This window comes from Haplochromis burtoni, unplaced genomic scaffold, assembly GCF_018398535.1.
Source record: "Haplochromis burtoni strain Fernald_Lab_line unplaced genomic scaffold, NCSU_Asbu1 Contig_3, whole genome shotgun sequence".
NCBI lineage: Eukaryota > Metazoa > Chordata > Actinopteri > Cichliformes > Cichlidae > Haplochromis > Haplochromis burtoni.
This window is the reverse complement of record NW_024582364.1, coordinates 450,927-468,568: the sequence shown is the minus strand read 5'-3', so window position 1 is coordinate 468,568 and position 17,642 is coordinate 450,927. Positions and strand designations below refer to the sequence as shown.

Sequence of the window (17,642 nt, the reverse complement as noted above, 5' to 3'; positions counted from 1 at the left end):
ACATTCTTGATTTTTAGTTCACAAACACTTCCTGTAATGACTAACTACTCCTGACAGTTTGGAGATGTTAGCTCTTTATACAGTAAAGTTACTGTACTGTTTTTGAACCCATTTTGTACAGAGAGGCATTTTTTTTGAAAAATGTATTGATAGCAATGTTGAATATTATTACACAGGAAAAAAACAACTACACATAAAATAATTACACCGTGACGGCTCTGCCTTTCTAAATGGAGGGACAGTAACTGCGTGTGTATATGTAAGCGTGTAAAACCTGAAGATAGTCAGATTAACAGTAACAGTATTTTGTCTCTATCTGCCATTCTGTAATTCATCTCTTGTACCTTTGACGTTGCATGACAAACTCTGTATTCCTCGTCCACAAGTAAACAAAAAAAAGATTTTTCTTGTAAAATAAAGGGGGGGCTAGCAAAAAAAGTTTGGGAACCACTGGCATACGCCATGGAATTTTGTTTGAGTCACCACTAAATACAAAGTGAAGACTTTGAAAAAGCACCGGAGGTTTGGCAAAAACTGCACATAGAGCAGGTTTTTGCTAGTGAACTACAATAAACAGAGAATTTTAATCTTTTAGAGTTAAAGGCAATAATTTGCTGGCATGAATCCTGGGAAAGAAAAATCAGTCTTTCTATTGAATATTTGCGTATATGACCATCCCTACACCTTCTGCACTCATGCAGCCCCCTATCAGCATCCCAACCACTGTGTTCCCTAGCCTTTTCATTTCCTTTCACATCTTTAGAAAGTTTCACAATCTGAAACTTTTGTATGAACTAATGTTCTTACTGCATGGAGCAATGCTACATTTTTCACAATCTAAGCCAGAGTTAGAAAAAGTATGTCACTCGCTGGTCCTTCTCTTTTCTTTCGTCATACAGTTACTCAGAATGGATGCTGTCTAATCACTTTTCCCATGGTGTTGACTGGGTAAAATATATTTTGTTGCTATGGTCACACTTCTAGTAACACTTGCTGCATTTAGATGCGCATACTTGTAATCTATATACCAATAAATTAAAGAGAAAATGGGACATGACTAAACTCCTATGGCCCTCTTAATGGTAAGTACCAGAGGTTCTGTCCATCAATCTGTCAACAGTGTCTACCAGTGCTGACTGTCTACATTTCCCCTTTATGGTATTAGCCACTTTAGCAACCACCCCACCACTCTCCCCTCAGCCCCTCACCCACAGCTCCTGAGCTCTGTCTCCTCTGTCCCTGTCGTTCTCTCATCTGCTCATCTGCTCATTTCCCTGCAGTCGATCATGTTTCCCCTCTTTTGCCAAAGCAGAAAGCATTGCCCCCCCTCCGCCACCATTCAGTCTCCATGTTCAGTCTGCCTCCCTGCCACATTATAGGGCAGTGCACTGTGGACACTGCAGGATATGAATTTTTCATTTTTTAAATTTTTCTTTCCTTACCTATTGACACAGCAGGGTTACCATTTAGATTCCCGGAATGCTTACAGTGAAATATAAAGCCCCCACACCCCTCCCTCATTATTCCAAACGTTCACCTCCTGATAGGACAAGACAGGCAAATTGGGACTTGGAGCCAAAGGTCAGCTACATTATGTGCACATACATTTTGATTGTATATGGGCTTTCAAAGAGGTTTTTCAACTCAAAGTGTTCTTGGCAAGGGGCAGTTTTCCGATTCTTTTAGGTCAAACTTATGTGAGCAGCATGTTTGCGCCTGGTGTCTGACAGATGAGTCATGCTACCACTTTAGATTTTAGATGTATGATTTCGCTGCACAAGTATGATGAATCAACAGATTAATTCAAAGACTTATTAATAGTTTATTACCATTAAACGGGGAGATTGTGTGACACTGCAGCTCTTCCATGTAACCTAAGATGACCAGCAGTGCGTGGGCGATGATGGACCTATATACAGTATTTCTGCTAATTAAAACAAGAATATGTAATCTACACATATGTCACTATGTCACATAACTGTGTGGTGACCTGTCTGAAACCCAAGCGTGTAGGATTAAAATGCTTTGCCTGAGAACATGGTTGGTCAGGTTCAGTCAGGACTGATTGCCAAGATAGGAATGACCCACAACTCCATGGTATGAGAACAGTGTCTCCGGTCTCATTATCACGGTATTACCACATCTCCAAGCACACGGAAGCACACACACATCTACAGGGTCACATATAGATGCTTGAAAATAGACATACATAGAAGCAAATATGTAGATTCTCTCTGCTTGTGCTCGCGCAAAAATTGAAATCAGTGTCATCTGTGATACCCTGTATCTCAGGTTTTCATAATGGGATTTGGATGTAAAGTCCAATAATGGTTGTAGGGTTACAAAGTTTTTTATGCACACACACACACAAGAACTTGAGCCCTCAAGTGCACCATGCAACACTTGTTTTTATTACTGTTTATCCACCAGCTATCCCACAGTAATTAATTTTAATTGAATTATAATTATATAGCGCCACATCACAACAGCACTCACCTCAAGTCGCTTTATATAAGGTACAGACTCAATAATAATACAAAGCAAACCCAACAATCAAAGCACTTGGTGACAATGGAAAAACTCCATTTTAGGAGGAAGAAACCTCTGGCAGAAACTCAATTTGCCAGGATAACAGAACAAAGTTAGATTGCAATGCAACACCTCTACAAGCATGCCACTTCCATTATTAGATATACCCTCAGGGGACAAAATACATTTTTTGGAGTATTTTTACCTAATGCAAACATATATAATTCCATCCATCCATTGTTTTGTCCACTTGCCCAATTTAGGCACACCAGGGGGCTGGAATCTATCCCAGCTTTTAGGTTGGGAGTTGGGTTAAACCTTGAACTTAATATGTTTCCTTTTATTCTGTTTCTCTCCTGTTTATAACTGAACTGGACGTAGTATTTGTGTAGCAGATTTGGTGGAATTTTGCCCGTTATTTTACGAATTCATAATTTTCAAGAGGATACTATCAGCGGTGCAGCAACCTGAGTTTCAGTGATGTGAAGTGAACAGGCAAAAGAACTGTTAGTGAAGTGAGCACTTATGAATTAAACTATTTCAAACAGAAGGCAAACATTTGAAATGCTACCTTAACGAGCAACAGATAGTTGCTCTAACAGTTATTTATTAGAGAGTCACCCAAGGTATTCAGATGTATCCTGGAATGTCCACCAGCAACCCATTGTCTATAATCTATAAACCAATGGATGAAAGAAAGTCTGGAATTTTCAAAGACTGCTCACAGAGTCTTTAAATAATTAACAATAGCCTCTATAATGCAACAGCAGTCAATCTACTGGTCAGACAGAATAATTAACCTTTAATAATTAACATATGCACATCTTCTGCATGCGTGCATTGTGATTTAGACTGAGGAATCCATCCATACAGTAACAACTGTGTAGCAAAAGCAAGAAACGCCAGTTGTGACAAAACCATAGTGCTGTGCTTATTTTTGACTTGGTGATTGTGGCAGTTTCATAGTGACACTTTAGCTTTAATTGAGACAGTTAAACAAAGGGTTGGCGTGCAGAATGTAAAGTGGAAATAACCTCCTATGACTTAAATCCAGTATTTTAGAGAATGACCTTGGCATAGCATTTGGATGTCGTGCAATACCTTATTATAGAGTCATAAATACATTCTCAGTTTAAGCCACTGTAGGGCAAAGGCGTCTTCCTCATTGCCGCTGGCTGCTATTTTACACATTTAATACATTGTTTATTCCAAACGGAGAAGATGTCAGATTGCACCACACGGCCACAGACAAACAAGGTCTGTTCATTTGTTTCCATAGAGTTAGCGTGACAATTATGTGTTTTGAATTTCAGTGTTTTAGGACTTCCTAGCAAATTAAAGATAATTGCCTCGTAAAAAAATATCCTCCAAAATAATCCAGTAAGGCTTCATTTCCCAACAGGATCACAGATGGGAGGCTGTGACATAGTAATGATAGCCACCCACGAGTGTGTGTCTGAACTGAGTGTGGTCAAATCCAGAATTAGGTACAGTGGTTAGACAGAACAATCAAACCCCACTGAGTTCCACGCAATGCTAGTTGTGGCTTAAAAAGTGGCCTGTTTTTTGTTCTTAGTATATTTCCCAGAGCTGGAAAATGCAGAGAAGCCCACAACAGTCATGCTTGACTTATCACAGAATGAGAATCTAGATCTGTCTAACCATAGGAGACAACTTTTTAGAAAATCACAGATGAATAAAAATTTAAAAATGAGTCATGGGATCCAGTTCACACTGTATATGAAAAATCAAATGCCTGTGGAGTATGGTATAAGGCAGCTTATGCCTAAACCAGACTGTGCCTGGTCATCACTGTACCTTTCTATGGAGGCAGGTTCCTTCATGGTTCTTGCTGTTAGTGCATTAGGTCTTTTGTGGCTTCTGTTATATAAACTTCCTTTATACAAGTCTGTAGCCCTTCTCTTATCTGGTATATGCTGAGTGACAAGATGGAAGATTTGCATCTTAGTAATGAGTAGGTGAACAGTAACGTTTGAAGGTTAAATTACAGCTTATACTGAAGTTGCATTCTAGGTATAACTTATAAATTGTACCTTCAATTATGTATTGTGAATCTACAATACTCCCTGGGAGCTTATGTTTATATGACTCGCCTCCAGATTTTTGTGGCTGCATGAATATATGTGTGGGTTGTTCTACCAAGTTAATCGAGCAAAAGGCAATGATAGGTTATAACTATAACCTCTGCCCCCAGAAGGATAAGAATGAGGTAAAACACTGTGTTCCCTGCCTCGTAGCTTTGCTTAAAATCTGAACTGCTGGAATGTTTGAATAATTTAAACCGCACCTCACTGCAAGCTGTCACCCAGAGAGGTTTGAGTAGAATCATAACATAACATAGCAGTCATAACTTATCACTTATTGTTTGTCACGGGGAGTGTGGAAAGGAAGAAAGGTGGGTTTTTGTTCCAATTCTATATATTCGGACATGGACACGTTTGAAGTAAGAGCCGCAGAGAGACAGGGAAGTCCAATGAGCCCAGGGGCCAAATGAATCCAGATGTCAGAGCATGTTCATAAGGTGGAGTCGGGTTGTACGGTAGTTGTTTTTCCTTGTTTAAAAGTTCAGTCGTTTCTTTATTCCATTTTTCCTGGCAGTTTCCCACTCTCTTCCCTTTTTCTTCTTTCGTGTTCTTTCTCCGTGTCACTCTCTTGGCAAATATGAAAAGCTCTTTTAACAAGTATGGAATGTCTTAAGGATTCAGTGATCCTGTCATAAACCCACTGAATGATTTGCATCCACTTATGGGGCTGCTGAGAGCTAGAAGACATTTTTTGTTCACCTCTTGTCTTGAGAAAACTTCTGTTTTCTTATGTAGAAAAGACGCTCTGTCTCGCAGAGAGAAAGATTAAACCACGGTATTTCGGAGCATGATAATGTTATAATAACACTATGTAATGCCGTGTAATCTAAACCCGTGGTTGCATCTTGTGGTATAAATGTCCTGCGGCCATTAAGCATTGCGGCCTTGACTGGCAGGCAAGCAGGCAGACCTCACATTGATAACAACTTTGTAGACCAGGACCGGAGGCTTAGAAGACAGTGAAATGGCACTAAAACGCTGTCTTTACAACTTCTTTGGCAGTCTTGCGATTTTTTTCTTTGCCCACTCCCTCTCTTGCCTTCCTATTTTTCTTCTCTTCTACATCTCTTTTTAGCAGGACCTCTTTGAAGGCTTTTCTGACAGCTTTCAGCAAGCAATCCGGCTATAACTTGTCACCCTTTAGCTTTCCAGTCATATTACCTAACAGAGGATTTTTTCCCCATGTCTCTCGCCCTTAGTTCAATCACACATTCTTTTGTTTTCTAGGCCAATTTTATAGGCAGCAACGTTAAATGTTAGCGGGAGCAGCCCCAATCACAGTGATGTTGTTATCGGGTGTGTTACAAATGAGTTGTGCTTTTTACTGGCTTGTGGGGAGTCCCAGTGTGTCACAGACGGCGGTCATATTAGTGCAGCTGTTGAGGAGGACATGGCTGTTGTTATCCTTCTGTCTGTGAGATGGGAGGGGCTGGACACACACACACACACACATACACACACACACACACACACACACACACACACACACACACACACACACACACACACACACATATATTTGCTTTGGTGAATGAAGTCTGATGAATCAACATCCTTGTTAAGTTAACATTTTCCGGATGTTTATCAATAAATAAATAAATAAAATTAAAAGTCCAAAATGCCTCATTAATTCTTCATCTGTTATTCGTCTGTTTTCGGTCCCACATACAGTATTGTACAGGTACTGGAGACTAATGTTCTTTTCAGTGACTACTGTACATGTATATGTGTTTGTACCTACATACACGTGTGTGCATGGTTGTTGGAGTGAGAATATGTGCGTCGGCCCCCTCTTTCTCTTTTCTCAGTGTCTGTACAGTTGCTACTGTGCCTTCATGTTTGGTCATGCTTTCAAGGTGACATCACACACCAAGAGAGGAGGGTTGAGTCCGCGACATACAGACAGAAACCCACAGGAACCCACACACTTACATGGAAAAAAAATATATGGAAAGATGGTGGAAGTGAGATCATGGGCGCAGTGTAGAGTTTTGAGTCATGTAGGTGAAATAGGTTGAATAACCTTCAGATTTCAGATTGCAATATGAAATAATTGATGTTAACATTTTTTTAAGTTGCATTCAATGGGAAATCATATCAATTAGCAGAGAAAAAGTTCAACATTTTAGTAAAATGAAAAGAAAGAAAATTAATTTGGTTGCAGCTCAGCCGTAGACCTGCTAATTTGTATTAAGTATGTACTTAATAACGTAGCAGATTACAATGGTCAGCATATTATTAAATCTTTATTTCTCTCTCTGTAGAAAAGCAGAGGCATCTTTTCTAAGACATGCATACTTTGCGAATATTTTCCATAACTTTATCCAACTGCAATTCTCACCTCAACTTGATAAACATAAACCAAGCCTAACTGTTTAGTTTCCAGGGTTTTGATATGTGTTTGCAGTTGAAATGCCTTATGCAATTCCTGGTGAGCTTGTAGATCATGTAATTTAAGATTTATTGATGATAGTAATGAAATGTTATTTACTTTCCCTCTGTCTTATTTCTGTGTCTCTCTCCTTTCAGACATGTTCCAGTCCCTATTATCCTTCTCTCAAGGCCACCTGAGTTCGCTGTTGGAGGGAAGCTTCCCATCTCTGTCCCAGCAAGCACTACCCCATGTAAATCAGCTTTTTTCCTCCCTCTCCCTCTACCTCCGTGGAGGTAATGTCTCTGTGGAGGGAGAAGTCCACCATTTTTTTAACAACCTCTTCCCACTTGCATACACGCGCCTTATAAATCCAGGCGTTGAAGGCAGCATAATGGTGGGCAGTAAAATGGGTGACTGTCTCCGTATGATCCGGCCAGATATCAACCCATTTGGTAATCACGCTGTCGTCATGGCCCAGAAGCTGGCTGGGGCTTTGGGGGTTGGGCGGCAACTCAGTCTGGCCCTGGAAGAAGGTCTGGAGGTCATGAACGCAACCGAATATGCCAGACTGAGCAAGGAGTGCGTAAAGTCCCTGGTGAAGATGATGTACTGCTCCCACTGCAGAGGTCTGACGTTGATCAAGCCCTGTGGGGGCTACTGTCTGAATGTAATGCGAGGCTGCTTGGCTTGCGTGTCAGAATTGGATCAGCCTTGGAGGAGATACACTAGGTTGGTGGAGAAACTTACCCATGCCATGGCCGAGCAGCACAGTTTGGAACTGGCCATGCTGGGCGTCAGAGGGCACGTTAATGACGCCTTGCTTTATACAGAGCTTCATGGTCCACTCATTACTGCCACGGTGAGTACACACTGGTGAAACATCGATCATAGGTTTTAATGCACAAGAAAAGGCCTCCAAAACTTTTCTTCTTTTTGTTTGTTTGTTTAATATCTTTGTTTTATACATGTACCTTGGCAAAGTTTAATATATTGATTGGAAAGCTTTTGCAGCTTGCTTGTCAGTTATGACTTATTTTTTTCCAGCAGTGCAACAAAGAACCCTACACACTACATTAATGTTTCTGCTACGTTGAAACTTTTCAGAGAAAAATAATGTTTATACTGAAAAGAACTTTAGCCCCCACCAAGTTAACTGAGGCTAGAGGAATAATTTTTCAAAATGGTAAGGCAGCTAAAAATCTCCATTGTTTACATTCTGACTGTGGAAATATTGCTCATTGACTATGGTGAACCTGAGACAAAAAGTGGATAAAGCGTATGCAAGTGAGTGCACTTGCATGCTATAAATGCTACCATATGGTTTAAGCAATATGTGTGCACAAGTTAATATTGTCAACAGCATATAGAGAGTTTTATAAACTGCTGCCAGAGAAACCTGAAGCTAAACCTGTTCTTTTATGACAGCAAGCATTACAGTTAAGCTGTACCTAGTTAGGCAACTTAGCAAGTAGTACAGAGGTTATAATACATATTGAGTAGTCTTCTTTGATTATTGGTTTCAGACAAAATAGCTTTTGAATCAGGCCATTATTATCACAAGTTCAAAGCACCAGATTGTAATTGCCTAGCAACATCTGTGTAAATAATTTTTCTTTGCCTAAACTTCAAATAATATTTATCTAGAAGGTAAGAAAAACATATTTCATACTTGTAGCAATTCTGGTGACAAATGGCCAGCAGCATATTAAGTAAGTAACTTATGTGCTTCAACATGTGAAACCAGCAGTGTGGCTCTTTAGTTGTGGAGGAATACTACAAAACATAAATGGATCCATATTAATGCATAGACAGTTATAACCTGCACAGATGCTTATAACTTTCTCTGTTTGTGTGTAACAGAGGAGAGTTAGGTGCCAGGCTTAAAGACTGACCTAATAAAAATATGCGGGGAGAGAGACCAAGCTTGTATTTCATGTGTGCGTACGTGTTCCTGCTTGGTATTCATAGGGTGGCAGGCAAGCCCAGAGCAGGGGACTCAGCAGCATGAGGACAAGTGGTACAGAATTGAAAGAGTTCCAGCTAGGCCATACAATCTAGACCTAGTAAGCTGACAAAAAAAGGATCTGGATACTAGTGGCTTTCATATGTTTGAGTAAACACTCACCAAGGTTGGAGCATAAACATGAGCACCCATGTGTAAAAAGTCATCAGACACGCACCCGCACACTAAAAGGCCTACGAGTTCTACGAAATACCCATCGAACCCACTGAAAAATGTTAAACTGTGGTACAAGTGCAAAAATGTGCTTAACTAAAGTCGAGTTGAAAAAAACGAACTCTGCTTCTTTTTTGCCCAGTCAGAGTATTATATGGAGTTGTTATTAAAGGAATTATTCTGACTGTGCGGTTTAATTCTGGGATGCTGTCCCAAGCCATTTGTGGTTGCGCTTTCATTTACTCTGTTAGCTGCAGACTACATGGTCTCCAATATACGTTGCCATACAACACATTGTACATACAAACTCACACAAACGCATACACAGAGGATTGCCCAAGGATGACATTTTTAGCCCAACCTAGCAACCTAGGTCTAACACATTCCTGCTTTTATTGATATAGAGCCTAACTGTGCGTGGGTTGAAGGGAAGTGATTATAGATTTTGGTAGATCCTAGAGTTGGATTATGAGAAGTAGACACCATTAGGGAAAATATGAACAAATATGCAGTAAAACAGTTACTCTTATTGATGCAAAGAGCAGCACCAATGTTCAGTGAGGCTTTCTCAGAATACAGCTGTGTTTAATTCATCTTAAAGTTTCTCCAGATTCAGCTGTGCTTCTGAGGCCATTTGTTGAGATCATTACAAAAATGATATGGCTCATTTGACCTACAGGGAAACCTTATATCTTCATGTGTGGTTATGATGGCCAGACTAGGATAACTCTTAACACATAAAAGCATGTTTTTTCTCACACATTCATTCAGTGACTTAGTTGCTTACTAAGCTCTTTATGGTATGTATATGAGAAAATAGCAACAGTGGTCCATATTAGAACAGTTTATATGCAGGTCTACCTTATCCGCTTGTTGGTTTTACCACACCTTCTCATTACGGTCTTACGGAGGAATGATAATAGCAGACTGGGCCTTTAGATAATGGAAACAAGGGCTCGTGGGTTGATTGGAAGCTTTCCATTTACCATCGCGGCACCTCAGTAGACTGCAGAAGTTTACATAGCAAGCACTTTTTCTTTTACACTTGGCAACAATAAAATTAAGGATTATCATTGGTTTGAAAATAAAACCTCACTTTCAAAAGTTGGGATAGTAGGCAGAATATAAATAAAACTGAATTTATCGAGTTGCAAATGATTTGAAGCCTATATTTCATTGTAAATAGAACAAAGACTAAGAACTGAATGCTGCGACTGAGAAATTGGACTGTTTTTTAAATTAAAAAGTATGCTAATTACAAATTTGATAGCAACTAAAACACACATGGATCCATCCTACAACTACTTAGGTTAATTGTCAACAAGTAGTAACACAAATGATCAAACCAAAGAGGCTGAGTGTTTTAGAAGTAAAGATGAGGAGGGATTCACCCAGCTGTAAAAGGTTGTCTCATCAAATAGTTAAGCTATTTAAAAATAATCTTTATGTCTTTTTAGTTAGCTTTAAAAATGTTTTATATGATAGTTTTACTATAGTATTGTTAAAATAGAGAATCGAGATAAATCTTCAGGCAGTGCTGCATTAAAAATAGACACAGTTCTGGGGTGGATGTGGCTTCACTGGTTTAGGAATACATGTGAAAAAGGTCAGTAAATTTATTGTGTTGCTGCATCCACAAATGCAATTTAAAACTATTATGAAAAGATAAAGTCAGATATAAAGAATATCCACAAAATCCACCATCTTATCTGGGTTTGTGCTCATTTAATTTGGAGTTAGGCAAAGTGGAGAACTGTTGTTCTTAAAAGTTAAATGGAATATCTGGTCTAAAGACATTGTTCTGTATCAGTGTGTGGTTCAAAAGACAGCGTCTTAGGTACTTTATAGTGCACGTGGCATGGGTAACCCACACATCTGTGAAAGTTCCACTTGCTGAAAAAATGTAAACAGGTTTAGGAGCACCATGTGCTGTCGTTCAGATGTCTTACTTATTTTAGCAGGACAGTAGCAAACTACATTCTGCACATGTTGCAACAGCACATGGCTCTGTGACCAAGAGAGTACAAAGATCAAACCCTTTTTAATAGTAATACACGAAGGAACTGAAATCTTTAGTTCCCAAACAATTAGAAAGGTGATTAAAAAGGAGGTGGTGCCAAAAAATATGTTTACTTTATATGTAAAATATGTACTTTCAGACCATTTTCATCATTTGTTTCAGATATGCTGATGAAAACAGTTCAGAAGGTCTTTTTTTTATCATCTTATATGACACACATGCTCAGGCTTTTATATATACTTCCTGTATCTGATATTTCAGACTGTTAGCTTAATGTTTGCTGCCAAATAATGCAGATGGCAAATCTATATGCTTAAACCATCTTTCTAAATTGCGTGTGCCTTTGGCACGCCTCTAAACATCAGGCGGAGTGACTGACTTAGTCAGCAGTCCATTAGCTAATGATGGTTGATGCAGCCCATCTTCTCCTCAGTCGCCCTCACACATTTCTGCCACTCTCAACTTCTCTCACTGTAATACTGTATGCTGATCATATGCAGCCAAACCACAACAAATATACAAACAAACAAGAAATATAAAAACAAACAAATGAATAAATAAATGTTGTTATAACAGCCATAAATGTGATTAAGAGTGGAATGCCTTTGCCTCTGAACACAAAGCAGTTGCACTCAGTTTAATATCTTTCTCTAGTAATCTTTACTTTGGAGTGATGGATTGACAGAATCATATTGTTTCAGAAGGCACACCATCTTGGATCAATATACAGTTGATTATGCTGATGAAATGTCGGTAGAAGGGAATCTAGTGTGTGGTTTTTCTTCAGAGCTCGTGGTCGGCTACTGGATGGATTGTTTGTACAGACAGAAAACAGGCAACAAAAAGAAACTTTATCAGTATAATAAATGAAAGAATGTTTCCAGCACTTTGGTATATTGATCATAGTCTGTAAGCTTCTCCAATCAAAGTCCAGATTTGTGTAATAAACTTCAATAGTGCCATCCAATGTAATAAAATCATGTTTGTTTATTTATTTATTTATTTATTTATTTATTTGTCTATTACATAGTAAATCAGAATACCTCATCAAGTCATATTACCTCTCATATTGATCCAAAAAAAGTCGGATTCCTGATGAGACTTTTTGTTCTTTACAACACACAAATTCCTGATACCTTCTCGTGGCTTAAGCCAAAAGTTAGACGTCTCTCCTAATTAAATAAACATAAACACATTTTCTGACGCTGAATGCACAAAAATCACACTTCAGTGATTCTTATTTATAGTGCTTCCTGAATCCTGTATTTTGAACTAGCTACCATAATAATATCAGGCAGCAGCTGCTGCAATGTTAACACAAGTGCCTGCTGCATCTGTGTTATGATTTTCATGGTAAACGCTGGCCCATTAGAAGCCTTCATGAACACATGGGCTCCCAGTTTCTCTTTAGATGCTTATTTTCTCTCCCTGTGGCCGTATGTTCCACAATATATTGTAGAGACAGACAAGATGAACTCACTTGACTTTCCCAGTCTCTTTCTCTTGCTTTCTTTTCTTTTTCTCTATATATAACACTACTTGAATCCACTGAGACGTCTTGGCACATTCGGTATCTGTAATTCTCAGAAATGTATTTACAGTTTTGCATAAACGTTGTCAACAAACTCCACAGTAACACCCATATTCACAAGAAAAAAAAAAACAAAAAACAAAAAAACAAGAGGCTCTCATTTTTAGATCATCTGCGAGTGATTTAATCAGGGTAAACAAGCCTCAGTGTGGAGAGAGGAACTCAGTGTGCTCCTTACAGACTGCAATCTGAAGGACTTTTTCCTGTGATATACGAGTGACTGCAACTCTCTTTAATTAGCACTGACATCATTTGGACAACGGAAAAAGGAGAGAGGGGAGGACAGCTCAACAGAGACTGAGAAAGAATAGACAAAATGATTTAGACAAAATGAATGGAGCCCCACAAAGACTGCAATGAAGAACTGTTAGAGAGGCAAAGGGCACACAGGGGGAGACGTGTAACAGTGTAAATTGTCTACACTCTTTTAGTCAGGGTTGTCGGAGATCTTCCAGTATGAGTGGGAGGATTGCTATAGAAAGAAAAGTAGGTTACTCAACATTTTGTTTTTAGCTACTACACATAATCATACTCACTTCAGTTAAATTCAGTTTTATTTGTATACTGAAAAAAAAACATCACAAACTGCTAAAGATGCCAGAAAAGTCAACCAAACAGAGCATTCACTATGAGCAGCACTTGGCAATAGTGGAAAACAAGATCTCCTTTTAACAGGAAGAGACCGCTGACAAACCCAGACTCAGGGAGATGTGGCTATCTGCGGCGAATGGTCGGTTAAAAAGTTAATGACGTGCCATATAAAGATGTGGGGATTGAAAAGAGGTGAGCGGAGGACAAATACTCAGTGCATCATGGGAAGTCCTCCAGCAGCCTACACCTATAGCGGCATAAAGCCAGTTACACACTGGAAACAATTTGCTGTGAGAGACCACAGAAAGATATGCGGGAGTGGAAAAACCTCTCTTTAACTTCAAGGTTAGAAACTGAAGGTACTGCCAATGAAAGTGCAGAACACCGTTTATTGATATATGACCAGGTAATAAATATATTATAAGGTCACAACAGTAATCAGAGCCTGGGATGTCTGCAAGCAAGCTTCAAATCACTTCCTGTGTATACGTGGCTTAATGTTTCATGGTCAGCTTTTACACAATGTTTTTACATAGAGGTGCTTTATTAAGCTCACACAATTAATATGGAAAAGAAAACCCACTAAAATTAAAACCAATTTAAAAATAAAAGAAATGGTGCTAATAAATAATATTTAAACTTAAATTCAGCTTAAATATGTTGTAAACAAACTATAAATGCTGCTTTCTGTTTATCATTCAAAACTTGGTAGCTTACCATCATAAGCAGATCTAATCACAATATTTAACCCTGACCAGCAAAGAGCTCATCTTGAGGTATGCAGATGTATATAATTTGTACATTCCAGTTTATGGAAACAACACATTATTTACAAAGCAATCTCCTTCATCCACAAAAGAAACCATAAATAATCATTGTGGATAATCAGCTTTTGACATACATGCCTTGACCCAGCTATGCTGCTGTTATTATTAACAACAACAAGAATAGACAGCTTTTATTAACAAGGGGTCACAACAAGGGTAGGGGGTAGCTCCACACAACCCAAAAGGGAATTGTATCTCTTTCCTGGACTGAACCTGGGATCTTGTAATAATAATAATAACAATAATAATAATAATGCAATATTTATCAATCTGTATAGACTGTCTGATGCCACAGTAACACCTTATAGCCTAGATCTGTGTCAGTGTGTGGTTAACCATATAACACAGCCTGGCAGTGCTGCTGAGGGAAGAGAGAGGCTTTCTTATTCCCCTAACCCACCCACATGTTCCCAGAGGGGTCAGGGTTTGAACTGGCAAGTATCCAGTTGCAACCCTGCTTCATTAACCACGAGGCCTCTGCCACAGTACCGCTAGTCTGGCAAAATAAAGACAAAGTCCGTATTATACATACATGTTTATGTGTTATTTTTGGATAATGTTATATTGTTATTACAGACTTTCACACATTGTGCCCAGTGTTGTTCCTCACCAAGTCATTTCGGGGGAGAACAAAAGATACCTTAGAGTCTATGTATTTCTTCTGTTTTTACATTAACGTTTAATCAGCAAAAAAAGAAATGTAAACACTTGTGCGCACATAATGAGCCCTCCTTTTCTGTTTTCATGTGTGTAGCAATTAGCGGTGCAGTTTTTTTTCTTCTACATAGTTACCATGCTGCTCAACGGCACAAATTCTTTGCGGTCTCTTTGGGGAAAACATAATAAATATAATATACAGCCATGTTACCAATATTTTAACCAGTGGCTGGTTGCTTTCCCACTGTTATGATAGGACTGTACTACTGTGAGTATTTTCTTTTTTGTTTTCCTTTAGTCTGAAACCACAGTGAATCAAGTCAATTAATTTAACAACTTCTTTACTTTTGATCTTGCAAGTGCTTTTTCCAGCCTGGTAGCTTGTTACATAATGCTCATTGAAACATTCATATGAAATTAAATTAAATTCTTGTTCCAAAGGCAATGTCTCTTCTCCTACTACACGTTGGTGTGTCATTTCTAAACTTCAATGAAAGGATTGGATGATGGTTTGATCCTATGAGCAGTTTTTAATGATATCACCAAAAACGAAAGAAATTTGAAGTTTAAGTTCCTTGCTATAATCACTGAAGTGGAAGTTTCCTTATTTGTTTTCATATATATTCTGTTACAATGTTGGATAAACACGTCAAAGCTAATATTTCGGTATTGAAAACTTCTATACCTCAAAAAGTCAGGCTTCAGGCTGCACTAAATGCTTAGGATCAGGCAGTTCATTACTTTTATATAAGTATTATAAAACAGAGGGAATATTCTTGATATGCTGATCTCACACAGGATGCTTTGATTACGAATACAAACTTCCAAATTCCCAATCAAAAGACAGGCACTCACAAGAAATTTGGCTTTCAGGGAGAATTGCTGAAATAGCTTAGTTTCGGATAGTTGATGAACAAAAGACTGCACTAAGGCCCAGTGTAAGATAAACAAGGATTAATCAGAACTGTGATGTCAAAGTATTCCAGTAGAGGCCAAGAGTGTGCATAATGGAGATTAGTGTACATGATAGTTTATAATTCTGTCAGATGGTTCAAAAGTGGACATTTTTTCAGCTTAGGTCAGGAACTGATGATATAATCCAATCTTGGCTCCTTTTTTTTTAAAATTTCTTTATTTTTATTTTTTCAATTCTCTCATCCACCATCAGAGCCATGAAAAGGAAATATTTTATATGAAGTTCTGAGCTCACCTAGAAAGGGCATTTAACTGACGATGACTTTGGCGCCGCTTACAAATATGGTATGATTCCCAGAGAAACAGTTGGTAGCATTAGGCAATGACATGTAATTGTTTATATGCACATTTAGCACATACCCCATCGGAAGAAGAGGGTCTTCACTGACCAGACAAGCTAATGCTCATCTCACAATGTGTTGTGCTTGGGGTCAGGGGGGCTGAGAAAGTTCTCCAGGCTTTACTGGATAATCCCTTGATAAATAAACTGGGAGGAAAGACCACCACTGCTATCTGTAAGCTAATACTCCCCTAGAGAAGTGATGGCAATGGGCTTGGCTAGCTTGGAAGCGCTTATCTTGCTGTTCTCTGTTTTTCACTCTCTTACTTTAGGAAGATATTTAAGTAATGCACAGTTCTTCATAAAGTTGGAACAACATAGAAAACATGAAAATAGATCATATCTTAGACCTTTGTGAGATTAAAAATAAATAAATAAATAAATTTATCCACTTTGGAAAGGGGTTATGTGCAACTGTGTTGATATGCAAAACTGTAAATCCACAGTAAAACATACTGTACACATGCAGTGTAGTTGTAAAAACACTAATCCACCCTCCCTGCAGCAGTAGAAATCAAATTTCACTGGGTAGCTCAAATGCACATAGAATACATGCCTTGTATTTCCCTAAAGTCTTCCACGTGGAGAAGATCCATCCCATCAATCTGCCCCCTCCATCAGTCTCTGTCCTCAGGCAATCATATAAGGAATGCTCTGTAAAATAGCTGAAATTGTGAAGGTATAACAAGGGCAAGCAGGTGGTCACACACACATACACACTCAAAACCAAAAACTCACGCTGGGCCCAAATGGGATTTCCATTCTCACGCCATCATCAGGTCATGAGATAATTGATTTATGGCCGTGTTTTAGCTCATGTCATTATTCAGCCTGTCATCTGATTGGCTTTCAGGATTATGTGGTTATCAGAGCCAATCTATAAGAGCATGTCTGTATTTCTCAAGAGTATCCTTAAGAGGATCCTGTTTATTTTTCCTGACAGTCACTTTGTGTTCAGTTTACCATTAGTGTGTTTAGTTAGGCATAAAAATGATTTGTGTTAGTGTTATTGTTTTTGAAATGTAGGTCTTTTTTTGGACCTCTTCAAAAAGCATAACATTTGAACCTCTTCTCTGTGGTTTGGTAATGCAAAAAAATGGGGTAATGCAAACAGAACTGAGAGTGACCCCCTCTTGATGTTCATATTTTACTCAGATGTTTACATTTTTGTCTGAAAGAATAGCGCAATGTTGAGAAACGCAGATGAGAAATGGCACTTTGAAAAGTTCACAATGACAGGATTACACCCTATCTTAATTTCTCACCACTGCAGAGTTGTGATAACCTGTAGCACTGCCCTCATTTGTCACGCACTGAACTTTATTTAGCACATTTGGTCTCATGCGATTAAAGAAAAAAACTTTTGAGAGAGTTTCCTAATAGAAGTATTAATAAAAAAATGTCCTGTTAATAAGTTTCAGCTCATTTATATATTGGCAGCATATACACACACACAC

General features: G+C 38.6%; 1 protein-coding gene across 2 annotated transcripts in view; it reads left to right on the top strand.

Moving 5' to 3' along the window:
• Positions 1-17,642, top strand: part of gpc5c (glypican 5c) — a 103,923-nt gene that overhangs the window by 18,903 nt on the left and 67,378 nt on the right. For both annotated transcript variants that reach the window (XM_005912838.3, XM_005912837.3), the window contains exon 3: positions 7,164-7,867. In XM_005912838.3, the coding sequence (XP_005912900.1) occupies positions 7,164-7,867 (704 nt within the window). The remainder of the gene's footprint in view (positions 1-7,163; positions 7,868-17,642) is intronic.